This window comes from Dermacentor variabilis, chromosome 10 (assembly GCF_050947875.1).
Source record: "Dermacentor variabilis isolate Ectoservices chromosome 10, ASM5094787v1, whole genome shotgun sequence".
NCBI classification, from domain to species: Eukaryota; Metazoa; Arthropoda; class Arachnida; order Ixodida; family Ixodidae; genus Dermacentor; species Dermacentor variabilis.
The window spans coordinates 62,646,066-62,659,701 of record NC_134577.1 but is presented as its reverse complement, the minus strand read 5'-3'; the positions used below and the strand labels follow the sequence as shown (position 1 = coordinate 62,659,701).

Here is a 13,636-nt window from a genome sequence, read left to right as displayed (position 1 = left end):
GTGCGCCTTTAGCGCGAATCAATTTAAAAAAAAAAAAGCCTTTTGACTGGCGCCGTGTTTTGTGGTTTGATCGAGGCGTTATGTTAGATAGTACTGCGAAAGTAGCTACTGAAATGCCGCCGTGATATTTTTACTGGCCATAACGGATAAGAGCTCTTCATACTTCCCTTAAGTGTTCATTACGCACATTACAGAATATAAGGACGCCAAATAAACGGACACACACAAGAGAAGGTAATGGGACAGGGCGCCACTCGCAACTGCTTTATTCACAGAACGCAGGCACATATATACTGTCGGTCAACGCATGCGCACAAAGCAAACTTTTCATTCACGCATCTAATCGTGAATGAAAAGCGTGAATGAAAGTTTGCTCGGTGCGCATGTGTTGACCTATGTGCATGCGTTCTGTGAATAAAGCAGTTACGAGTGACGCCCTGTCCCATCATCTTCTCTTGTGTGGGTCCGTTTATTCGGCGTCTTTATATTTGATAATGAACAGCTACCAACCAGCCCAACAGGAAGTGCTTTTAAGTCCATGACGTAATTCACCCACGAAACAATTGCACTATATGTGACGCACCATACCCTTGATGCGCGATTTATTTTATATTCGATAAAAGAATTTGAAATTTGTGGTTTATTTCGCTTTTGTCGTTACATTTAAAAAGCTGCATTAGAAAACTTCATTGCAGTACTGTATTTCTCAGATTGGATACACCGCGAATTGGCAAAGCTGGGCATTTTGCTCCATCTTAGGCCGTTGGCGAAAAATTATACAGGTGGGTTTTATATGCCTGGTTTCTTTTTTTTCAGACGCAATGTCTTAAGAAAGCTTATAAATTTGGTCTTGATTGCTCAAGTGGGGATGAGTATTGAATAATGAGTTCTTGTCTTTGCTGAGGTAGAGAAGGACACTGCACTTGGAAGCACGTGAAAATAGCCTGTTCTTTGAGCTAGATTCGCTCACCCCCGCCTCTGCCGCGGGTCCTTTACAAGTGGCCAGTGCCCCTCGCCCTCGTCCTGTGGCCCGAAGTTGGGATTGTCTCCACGAGACCCTTCTTCTTAACGACTGAGAATGATGTTATTATGGACGATAACAGTCGGCCGCAATGCTTCGTGGTAGTGCTGTTTTACTGTTACACAGCGTGCTCCTTCAGAGGAAAATTCTCAAGCATTAGGGCGGAGTCATCATCTTCTCACTTTCAGGTCGATCCTTGCCACTGAGGTAATTAATTAATTAATTAATTATGTGCTTTTGCGTACCAAAACCACGATCTGATTACGAGGCACGCCGTAGTGGGGACTCCGAGAATTTCGACCACCCAGGGTTCTTTAAGGCGCACCTAAATCTAAGCACACGGGTGTTTTCGCATTTCGCCCCCATCGAAATGCGGCCGCCGTGACCGGTATTCGATCCCGCGACCTCGTGCTTAGCAGCCCAACCACATAGCCGCTAAGCAAACACGGCAGATTGCCGCTGAGGCATATCACATTTCTCCAGCGCATGATACGTTCGTCCGCTACATTTTTTTTTTCGATTGCTAAGAAACGCGCGTTTGGAGCGATTACAGTTGTCGTCTTCGTCGTCCTCGCCGGTCGTGTCGATAATTGGAGGCGTCCCGTCTTGAAGTCTGTGTATGCATGGTCCTCGTCGTCTTCGTCGCTGGAACCCGGGTCATCACAGTCGCCTCCCGGTGGAAGACATGTTTCCGCGCGAAGTCGATCCGTCGAAAGAATGTGCGTCCATTGCAGAAAAGCGAGCTCACTGCTTTTTAATTATTTCGATCCCTTCGCCAAGCCGTGCACCAGCGCTCGAAAGAGAAGCAAAGCAGGCGAGCACCGTTGACAGCGGTCCAATGAGTATTGCATAGTCGCAGAGGCCACAAAAGCGAGGATTCGAAGCACCACCAGTGTCACGACAACAGGCGCTGACGGTCTGCCTGCTCACGTCATTTCAATAGTGCTCCTGCACGAGGTTCCCATTCAATTCGGCTACTGATTGCGCGCTCCATTCTTGCATAACCACGGGACTGCGGAGAGAGAGAGAGAGAGAGAAACGTTTATTAAACGAAACAGTGTCCCGAGCGACGCCGGGTATCACACTACGGTGGGAGGACTCCTTAGACTGCGGAGAAAAAGAAAGCTCGAATGCCCGGTGTCGTGTATTCGTAACACAGAGAATTCGTCCAGCCATTGCACGGATAAATTTCTCATTCTGGAGGGTTTACAGGATCGGAATAAACGTCGAGGTGCACGAGAACAAGGAACAATTTTACTTTACGACCAGTCTCGCATGGTAGATCAGTCGAACACCGCGGAAAGAACATGTAATCAAACGTGCCCGACTACATCGTAGTTGTCTTGGAGCCCGCTAGCTTCTCATTCAGATTATTTATTTCGCGGAAGCGGCTATCAATTTTTTTTTTCCAGAAGCGCCGTTTATGGAGAACACAGAGGGACCCCCAAAATAGCCCGTTTTTTATGTCCGTGGTTGCGGAGTCGACGATTATTCGGTGTTGCAAATTCTCGACATGGGGCAGTAAGGGTTCAAAAGAAAAAGTAAAGGTTCAAGTCCTGTGTGCGTAGTTTGCTGAACGTGGACGGCAACAGTATAACGTCCCTTACGCTTGGACCCTGATAGGCTGAGGGAATTGACAGTCAGCTTTTCACAACCCACTTGATTAGTCACCCGAGACTCACTATATGTATAGTGCGCATACATACATAAATAGTTGTGTGCTGACAGCCATTCTTCTTTTAATGAACATCGCTTTTAATTGCAGCTTCCTATTAGCATCTTAACATGAGAATTACGGCTTCTTAGCAGACAGATTTCGCGATGAGCTTTAAAGTGAATGCGCTTGCACAAAGCGTGCGTTTACAATGTAGTACTCCTATGCGGACTGATGGGCAACTGTGTCTAGGAACCGTCTTCTGTTTGTGCCGCGACTAACGTGCTTACCATTCGACATCAAAAAGCAGTGAGGTGAGTGCAGAAAGATTCTACAGTAGTACTGGGTGTGCTTGCTCTAATAGCGCGTGCAAGACAACTACATACGAAACTAGTGCCAGGACAAAGGCTAACTCTAAAGTTTATTCTCGGCAAACAAAGAATCTTTTTTAGCCGCCGTCACAAAAAAAATGCAGCCACAAAAGCAGAAACAAATCGTGGCGTGTGCAACCTCAAAACATCATAATATCGTCTAACCTGCGCTATTTAAAGCAAAATATGCGTACTCACGAAGTCGCCCAAATCCGAGGTATTGTAAAGTAGTTGTGGGGCCGAGCGGATGCATGTCCAAATTACCCTTAAATTCCACTGGGAAAAAATTCGCCGTGGTATTGCCCTTGGCAACACCCACAATGTTGCCTTGGACTCCAGCACAGCTGGCCACCCTGCGGTAGATTGGTGGCTATGGCATTCCGATACTGGGCTCGAGGTCGCCTGTTCGATCCCAGCCGCGGCAGCCGCCATATCGATGGGGGCGAAATGCAATAACCGATGGCGCACTTCGGTTTAAATGGACGTTAAAGAACTACTGGTGGACAAAATCAGACGGTGGTTTTGGCGCGTAAAACACCAGGATACTTTTGTTTTATGGTTCGCTCATTGGCACGTAGCTCTATCCAAAAAAAAAAAATCAGTGTAAAATTCTGTAAGCACTAACAGGTGAGCACGTCTGAATGACCCTTCGCATTTTTTTTTTCATTCGCAAACAGGCATTTCCACCTGGCGTCCCTCCGAGTGTACACTACACTGTCGCAGGGTCCTTACAAGGCTGCACCCGTTCAGCCCTCGGTGAACGTTGTGAGTGCGCCCCTCGCCTCCCACTCCGTACAGGCATGCTGTATTTACGCATACATACATACAGTAAGCTTCGCGTTCTGTGTGACATCAGTTGATCCTTGACAGATCTCCCTTCAGTGCATGGAAATTCAAGCTGTGTAGTGAAGAAACGCTGCGTGATTAGTATGAGTGATACACTTCGTTCAAAGGATAAAATTGAGAAGAGCTTTGCCATAGGGTATGCATGCCCAGAAGTGTAGCCCGTTCATAAGACACACCGTCCTCATGATCGCACGAGACTGGGTCTTTCAAATTATTGCGTCGTAAGCTCTCTTTACCACTATCGTTTGCTATGAGGCCCCACCACTCTCGTGCATTCAGATTAGTTATTAGATCAAAATTGCTTTACATTCTTTCGGTCATCCAGCACATCCGGCCACTCGGGCGGTTCAGCCTACGGTTTTATACACTTCTCTGGAAGAAATTCAAATTCAAAATATCAACACTAAAATGGTAAGCAGAACAAGCCAGCGCTTTAGTTTAGAGGGATTCCCGTAAGAGTTCACAAGGTCGTTGTCGTCTTTGGGTCAGTCAACCTTCTCCTGGATTGACGGACAGTGTAGGTACCGTCAACAGCAAAATTTTACTGGTCACGGGGTCTGCCTAGAAGCCGAATTCTGACGAAGCTTGGTCACAGAACCTCGAAATAAACGTTCTAGCGTGCAGTAGCCTTCGCCACCTGCGCAGTGATTCATTAAATTAGAAGTTCCGTGTCTCAACAGCGCAGGAATTCACGTTTGCAGGGCGAGCCGTATCCCGTAAACTACTACTGTGGACTGTTCCAAGTCCATAAAGGTTGTCCACAGAAAATATATTGAAGTAAGAACATTCTTTTGTGGATTCTGTACTGCAGGATATCTGCTGATTTTATGCGCGAATAAATGTTTGTTTGTATGGAGTTGTGCGCTTTATGAATGAAAGACCGCGGAAAGCATTCACTACCAAAGACGCGTCGCTCCCCGTGTCTGGCCTTACACGTAGGGCGAACGCGTTTTAGGTAGTGTTTGAAACGTTGGCATGGTGGTCTTGTGCGAAGAATTGTAAAAGAAAAAAGCATAGTTTACTACAATTAACACATGCTGGGTCATGTGTTGAAGAGATCTATCGTAAAAACACACGGGTGTTTCTTGCAGGAGACCGCTGTCACCGCCTACGCAGCGGCAGTAATCGGTGCCAAGCTCGAGAGTTTCGGCAACCACTGCGTAGCGTTCACCCTGGCCCCGGTGGGGTTCCTGGGTGCTCGCCAACTCGAAGACCGCGCGTATGGTGTGAAGAAGTACGAGTACTGCACGGTGCGTACGTATACACTCTAAAAACAGTTGCACCCTTCGGGGTGTATATTTGCCACAGAACAGTAATCGTCATCTCTCTTGTCCGCATTTCCTTTCTCTAACGCGGTGAGCCAGGTACTTTCCAGAAACGAACTGCATGCGCGTTGTTAGCATGACGTAGCATTCCCGACAGGAAGGTAACGAGCGCAGCGTTTTCAAGAAAGGAAATGCGGGCAATACCGATGACGATTATTGTTGTGTGGCAAATATAAACTCCAAAGGGTGTAAACCGCTACCATTTTGTGCCCCAAATGTACGATCAAGCACTCGCCTAATCGGCATCTCCGAGCCAGTTCTTTCAGCCGTAATTTCCCGCAAGAATTACCGCGTGGAACTCTGGTGCTAGCGCAACGGAAGCCGCGAGCACGGCTGTTCAGCCAGCATGCAAATAATGGCTCGTGCCTGGACTCGCCTAAACTTCGCCCTTCTGGCTTCAAACGGCTTTGAGACTTTGCCACTTGATCGTTTTCAATAATACATTGCCTGATAATTGTAGGCATTCGCACTGATTGCAGTCATTCTTACTCCCGTGTGTGTTGGGAAAAACTTTGTTTCGGAATTTGGACAACAGATGCAGATAAAGCGTGGCCCACAAACCCACGAGAAAATCTGACGTCACAGGCAGGAAGATCTCCCAAATCCGTGCTCATGGCATCATCCCCAGGAGCTGAATAACATCAGCACCCGAATTTCCTCTAGGTTATTAGTAAAAAAAAAAAAAAACACTCTGTGCTGCCAACGCCTCATAGATAAATGCAAGCCTTCGCTCTTACTTTTAATCCCCTAACGTCACGTGCCAGAGAAGACAACCTTTAGAAAGAGCGCTTTGTGAAACAAAGGTGTCACATCACAAGCACAACCACATTACCGCGCTGTGGCCTCCGATATCTCAACGACGCGGCTTTGCGCGCCATTCCGATCTCAGAGGCCATGGTTAGTTTGTGCGGCCGTGCTTGTCGCGATGTGACACCTTTACACCTTTGTTTTACAAAGCGTGGTTCCAATAAGCTTGCTGCCCGGGAGCGTGACGTCCACTGCTCAAAATATTATTATTTTATTCATTCAATACTGCGCACTCAAGGTCTAACAGCAGGGTGGACAATACAAACAAAGCAGCAAAAACAAAAAGAAACAGCAAAAAAAAAACACTGATGCAGGCTCAAAAATATTAACTTACACTCTGATCACTTGCTTCGGTAAGGCAATTCCAATGATGTATGGTCCTTGGAAAATAAGAAAATTTAAACAGGTCATTGCAAGCAAGACCTGTTTGTACAACACAAAGAGCATAGCACATTGTCCTGTGGTGCAACACATGTGACTGGTATACAGTGCGAGAGTTGACCCCCTACCAGGCACGTACACAAGGGGGGGGGAGGCGCCCCCCCCCCCCCGAAATTATGCGGCATAACCCCCCCCCCCGCCCCCCCTATCCGCCCAAGGCACCATTCTTCACACATTCCTAAAGCTTTGACAAATCAATCTACTCGGCGGTCAACATTTTGCTGCCTTTTACAGCGAAAGCATTGTATGACAAACTTCCGTAGTTTCTTTCGGCGTCCGTTAACAGAAAAAATCATCATGTGGACCGATCCTGGTGGTAGTGCAGAAGGGTCCAAGATCAATGGCACATAACCCTCTGGACTCGGGAACCTACAACGCGCCCTTCGGAATCTTCGGGATGGGCCCACATATGGGAAGTGCTTAACGCCTGCTTCACCTCCACCGCGCGTCGGCCCGGCATTGCAGTTCCTTCAGGATGGACCCACGTGAGGGGAGCGCTTAACGCCTGCTTCACCTCAGCCGCGGGTGGGCCCGGTGTTGTAATATCTTCGGGATCGGCCTACGCATAAGGAGTTCTTAATGCCTGCTTCACCTCCACCGCGGGTCGGCCCGGCATCGCACTACCTTCGGGATGGATCCACGTATGCGGGGTGCTTAACGCCTGCTTCACCTCCGCCGCGAATCTGCCCGATATTACACTATATTCAGGCCGACCCGCAGCGGATGTGAAACGCTCTGCTTTTCGCTTGAGAGCTTTCACTGTCGTCAGCTTTCGCTGCCATTCCATCTTCACGGAGTGGAATGGTTGTCACTTTTTTCACTCCTTTTGGATGGCGCATGTTATCGGCATCTCCTGGGGTGTGGAGGCCAGTTTTGTCATCGATTCGGTACCCGTGCGATGAACTCAAGATGAATTCAGTTGTCACCATCTATTAGTGGTGCAGGTCGAGGCATCTCTCCTTTGTGCCTCTCTCACTTTCTGTCACCATCTATTGCAGCAGGCAGGGCGCAGCATATTGTTTTAAATATGAAACTTTTATTTATTTATAATGCGCAACACAATTTTTATGTCACCATCGATTCAACGTTCACGCTCATTCCTGTTGCTTCGTTAATTCAATCTTCTTTCTTTAGACTAATCCAGGGGTCAGCAAAGGGATTCGGTTCATAGTCGGCTGGTCTGTAAGCTCGTGGAACGAGTTGTGGCCGGAGAAAACGCTAGTTGCGTTTAACTTTTCCTTTTGGTTCATTATTTCCTCGAGCGACAGCTCGTCGCGACGCTAGCAGATTCTCGGAACCATATATCCGCGATATGGGTTAGATAAGGTGGAAAATCAGATATTGCGAAAAAGCGTCAATCTGAAATAACCCTGCAATAACCCTGCAATAACCAACCCTTAAACCCATGATAAGCAATATGACTGTCACCCGTTACCTCGTGTGGTTCTTCCCTTATTGTACAACATGTTTCGTGCAAAATGGCAACTGGAAACAAAGAGTCGCAAGGAGATGAGAAATTAAGCGATCTACTAAGCGAGAAAGCCAAGGCAACAGCCAAACAGGGAGGAAAGGCGAACATTGTTGGTGAAAATATTTATGGATCAACATCTTCTTATTTAAAAAGGAAGTAGAGAACTAGAGAATAATTCCGTGTGTTTTGAATTACGCTTCTAGAGTTATCAATCGAGCCACCTTACATAGCCACTTCCCTGCTCCGCTAAAGTGTTCTAATCTTCCGCGATGGGCGCAGTACGTCTAGAACCGCAGCGTCCTGCGCTCAAGGAGGTTGTACGGGACTGGTGACCACGAATCGTTACGCAACTTCCCAAATAACGACACGAATCGGTTTTGCTACTTGTTAGAGTAGTAAACGAGGGGTGCAAAAGAACTGTGACTGTTGCGCAAACATACATTTATCTAAAATTCTTCCAGTGCTAATTTTAAAAAAACTCTACTAAAAATCTTTAGTTTACACTTCCGCTTGTTAACTTGTTCTTGGCAAGCTTCTTCCCGCGCACCTTGCATGCGCCAGTCCATTTGATGTGGTTCTTTGTTTGCCAAGTAAAAAAGAAGGGTATCTCACAGGCGTACCTGTGAGATACACGGTATTTCAATTCTGTGTTTGTGGATTTACACGTCTTTGTGGCAAATAGTGGGCATTATTCACATTTGCACTAGTAAATGTACCCTCCGCCTTATTTGCATAGAAAAGTTACCGCGGGTTACCTCCCCCCCCCCGAGAAAGATCCTGCGTACGTGCCTGTCCCTTACATCTCCGTACTGTTTGCGATTAGTTAAGTAGGCTGAAATCCAATAAACAAGAATTTCTGGTATGCCTATTCTAAGTTTAAAAATGAGTTTACCGTGAGTAACATTGTCGAAAACATTACAGAATAGCGCCAATCGCTGTTTTTCAAAACCTTAATTATGTTGTATGGGCAATGAGCTAACGTTTTGTAATCGGCACCTCTTGTCATGGTGCTCTTATTGCATGTCCTGTGGCTTGCAACTATACTCCCTTCTTTAGCGCTTGTCAGATTCCAGAAATATTGTCTGTTACCGCCGTGGTAATTCCAATTTAAAAGATTGTTCTTTTCGCTGAGTTCAAAGCTGCGCAAACAATATCGACTTTTTTTTTCATTTTTCCGTTTCATTAACCGAGAATGCGTAACTTCATTCCATATAAACGGCGAGGGTCGCCGATTTCATACACATTACACATTGTTAAAAGTCGGATATATTTTTCTTAGCACACTCAAAATAACAAAAAAGCAGCAACCGTTTTTATGAGAAAGCTCAGTACAGCAACAGATTGCAAGATAAAATAAAGGTTCGGAAGGGATCGAACCCGTCTGGCAGAGCAACAACGTACTTAATAACATGAACAGCGCTGACCAAGGTGAAATTTGTTGAGAGACATTTCGGCTGCCCCACAGAACCAGTGTTCAGTATCACAAAAAAAAAACTTCTTTTAGTAAATTTCATTGTGGTCAGCGCTGAGTTTATAACTACACATTCTAGTGTAAACGTGTGGACAAACGCCAAAGACGTGGCAGGGATTTCCCCAGAGCCACGTATTCTCGATTCTTTCAGGATTACAACCAAGCGGATGCTAGGAGGGACAGCGTGGACCTGTCGCACAGCGTTAGCGACAACGCAGCCTTGGTCGTTTTCGATAAAGCCGAAGATTTCGCGAACAAGGTGGGTTGCTCGGCGTGTCCGGTGTTTCACCAGTTCGAGAAGCGGTCGTGCTCGTTGTGGAACTATTGTTTATCAGCCGTTCTAAACTGCGCCAGATCTAGCTCGCGAAACGGAACACTCTGTAGTAGTGGGCATCTTTTCGTTTAAATATTCTTAACGGTTCCCCGGCCGTTCGCACAAACGTGACAAGGTGATATGTAGTTCAACAAAGCCAGACTGGTGGGCTAGCTGGTATCGCATGTTAAAAATTATTTAGCGCGCAGAAGCGCACCAGTTCCTGGAAACAGTCTCCTGTTTTCCTGTTGTCTCCTGTTGTGCGTCTCTTTGGGGTAAAAACTATTAACGTGATATCCAGCTATGAAATCGTAATGCAAAAAAGGGTAAGGCGTGCAAACACGCACACAATAGAAAAGGGGATAACACGAACGGCGTTCGTGTTGTCCACTTTTCTTCTCTTGCGTCCGCGTCTGCATGTCTTACCCCTTCTTTGCATTATGATTTCTCACCAACTAGCTCAGCTTTCTGTCGTTGTAATGTAGCTTGGAAATATGCTATTCCCTGGGTGCTTGTTCTCCCCAGGCTGCTCGTAGTAATAAGTATATCTCGCCTTTTTTCTGGCCTCCCCCTTTGATTTTGCGTTTTCCGAGGAGACATAGAGGCACGTCGTGGTTGAAGTTGACAGAGTTACAGTGCGTAGGACGGCACAAACATGAGGAAACGGACGAAGAGCCGACTGTCAAATAATTACACGCACCGCAATACACGAACGTGCGAAATAGGAAACGGTCAGTCAACCAAGTGAAGTACGAAGCAAGAAAATGATGTAAAATAATTTATAAACAAAAAAAATTCACAGGCCAGCGCGGCACACGCGGTACAGTCGCCATGTAAGCTGGAGAAGCGGCTCCATAGGAGCTCCGTTTTAGGCACCAAGCACTGCAGGGTCTCCGCGGCGAAGTCGCGTCGTTTTCACGAGACCCATTCGAACTCTGTCCGTCCGGCGTCGACGGCGAGCTGCAGCTTGTGCTGCTCTCTGCACGGCGGTCCGCTGAGGCCCGACGTAGCCGTACACGATTCGTACAGGTCGGCCTCCGCACAGTAGTCTGCTGAGGCCGACGTCGCCTGATCGCGCGTAGCTCTGCGATTCGTTTTTTTTTTTCGGCAGAGGTTCGTACCTTGCGAGGAGCTGCCGTGACATGTGCCGAAGAGCAAACATAGGCATCGAGGCCATGTGGCGCACATGTCGCATCCCTTGTCCCATGGCACGATGTGATGTTGTTGACGATGAGGACGATGACGGTTTGTTGGCATCCCCTTCGTAACGGGGTGGTGACATCTTTTTTTTTTTCTTCTTCCGCAAGCCTTCTCTATCTACCCTGTACAACTACATATGTGGCTGCCACATGGCGTGGCACCTGGTGTATTAATATGCAACTGAAATATGAAGTGCGCGCTCCATATTGTGCATACTTCATATTGTGTATTCGAGTGTGCAGAGGGTTCAGCGAGAAATCCTCGCGAATTAGGCACTACTCTGGCGAGAATGCCGCTCCCCTCCCTCGTAAAGCAGACGCGCTCACGCTGCAGGAAAAGCTGCAAGGAAAATTTCCAGTTTATAAAAGAAGCGCTCGCAGCAACGGGATTGACGTAAAGGTGATAACATCTAGGAACACGGGATATCGGCCTCGCCTAAGCAATGCCATAGCTAGAGTGGAAAGCTGCTAGACACCTCACAACCCTGTGTATGGGTCCACGGCACCTTGCCTAGGTGGCTGAATTATGGGTACATAACCTCAAAAAAAAAGCAAGTTTACCAGAGCGAACTCTGGCGATGCGATCTCTCAGATGCCAAGGTAATCATGGGTAGTACATGAATTTGTCTAATCTCCGTGCTTCTGGTTTAAGATGTTCTTGTGTCATTATTTATTACTATTCATCGATCTAAAATTTCAAGCAATTATTTTTTTAACACCAGCATGGCAATACAAACTGCTGCATGCATAATCTTTGCAAAACGTTGCCTGTAAAGGTAAATATTTTTTGCCGAGAATAATCACTTTGCAAAAACACAAAGCTGCGTGAAGTTGGGAGGTCACGATCAAAGTAAATCCATATACTAGCCTTTACTGCCGGGCATCTCTAACCTCCATAATTGCAGGTACCGTAGATACTACCGTCGGAGTTCCTCCTGGCACTTCTTTTTTTTTAGGAAGTTTTCTTCCCTAAAAGCCGGCAGTAGGTCACATGCTCCTTCGAAAAAAGGCGCTGCGTAACGCTCGCAATAACTGTTTCACTATATCTCTTGGTGCCACCTTCCTGCGCATGTCCGCGCCAATCCAGGTTCAGCAAGGACTCTACCACAACGCTCGATTTTCCTAGCAATTTTATTAACTGCATTCGAGGACACTCGTCGACTCCAGCTATCATGTAGGGCAGCAGTGAAACACGGCATGTGCTGAAGCCGCGCATGCGCAGGAGCTGTGGCGCACTAAACTGCGGTGGAGTTCCGAACAACCTATAGACATCAGCCAATACGTCGCAGACTAACACTCCGCGACGCGTGTTTGTGGCGTGCGCCTCTCGAGGAAAATGTCATTCCGCACAACCTGTATCCATCTCGTCTCGAAGTCGATCGGCGCCAACGTTGAACGGACTTCCAAGTGTTTCTCGCCTTGCTCCAGTAAAATTCCCTTGCGTAATTCGACGCGATGTCGCGGCCCTTAGAGTATACCACATTAGACGAGTGCCATTCGGGTGGAGCAGCTGTCGGCTGCTTTTGCGAGGCTGTAAGGTCAGCCTGCAGAAAGCAACGGTAGGTACGCCTTCCCCTCTTCCTAATCATCTTGTTTTCTGTGAGTCTGCGCATGAGATCGAAAAGCGAGGCAGAATGGTGGGAAGGGGGAGAGCAGGGTGGCGGCGACGTTTCTTCAGACAATGGTTCTGAGTTGTGTCGTGTTTCATCTACAGGTGGTTTCCCAACCGGTGCGGTTACGCGCAGTCTGGAACTTCCTCCTCCTATTTGTTCTGGCCTGAATGTGCCAGAATATCACTTGTGGGAGGCCACCAATCACTTAGTGATCGATACTTGGTTTTCTTTTTTTTTTTTTTTTTTTTTTTGGCGTCGCCTTTTCAGGTCGAGAAGATCGGCGCCCTTCCCAATGCTTGCGTCCTGCTGGACGACGTCTACTACGACAGCCACAATTGCAGCTGCGACGACAAGAACTTCAAGCTGCTACGCGCCGCGCGCCGCGTACTGTGGCAGACCCTGAGGCGATGAGCCGGCAGTGCTGGACTCAGCCTCCTCGTGCGGCGAGAGCCGACACTTGGGGACACCTCAACGATTCCCACGACGCCTTCAAACTTATGGGCTACTGATAACCTCATCCGCTATTCACTCGCTCGCTTATCCCTGTAAAGGTTCTTAATAATTGCACGCATGCGTAAGAAATACAAGATTGGGATTATTCAGCAATGCCTATAAGCTTACATGAGTCATGGCCTACCATGTTATACCTGTATTTTCCCTCGCACAATTTACTTCTGAGTGTAGGTGCCTAAGCATTCAAGACATCTGTGGAAAGTTCGCAAATGTTTTCGCCTGTAGTGAATACAAGGGCAACATTTCCTTTTTATTGCTATTAGTTTATTCATGCACGTGCTGGGGAACGCCTTCGTCGATACTTGGGGAACTTCCAGGTTCGAAACAATATATGCACATTGCGGAGCCTATTGACCATCACTCATGGATGAATAAGAATGTTATGGGGAGGGGGGTCAAAGTTTTCGCATTCACTGCCCTAACAATGTGGCTATGGCGCTAATCAAGAGCCTGAAACTGTCAACACTTCGAAGGCCATCATGCGAATAGCGTTGCTTTTATTGTCTCACTCACTCGCGTTTGTTTCTCGTGGAGCCAGAAAATCACCACACATAATCGTTCGCCTTACTAGTCATGTTGCAAAGAGCGAGT

General features: G+C 47.3%; 1 protein-coding gene across 1 annotated transcript in view; it reads left to right on the top strand.

Annotated features, from left to right (window-relative positions):
• The window catches only part of LOC142560629 (uncharacterized), a 31,375-nt gene extending 17,788 nt beyond the window's left edge, over positions 1-13,587 (top strand). The window contains exons 9-12 of the mRNA XM_075672854.1: positions 3,724-3,811; positions 4,984-5,142; positions 9,559-9,666; positions 12,800-13,587. Coding sequence (XP_075528969.1) covers positions 3,724-3,811; positions 4,984-5,142; positions 9,559-9,666; positions 12,800-12,943 — 499 coding nt within the window. The 3' untranslated portion in view covers positions 12,944-13,587. The remainder of the gene's footprint in view (positions 1-3,723; positions 3,812-4,983; positions 5,143-9,558; positions 9,667-12,799) is intronic.
• Positions 13,588-13,636: the final 49 nt, after the last annotated feature.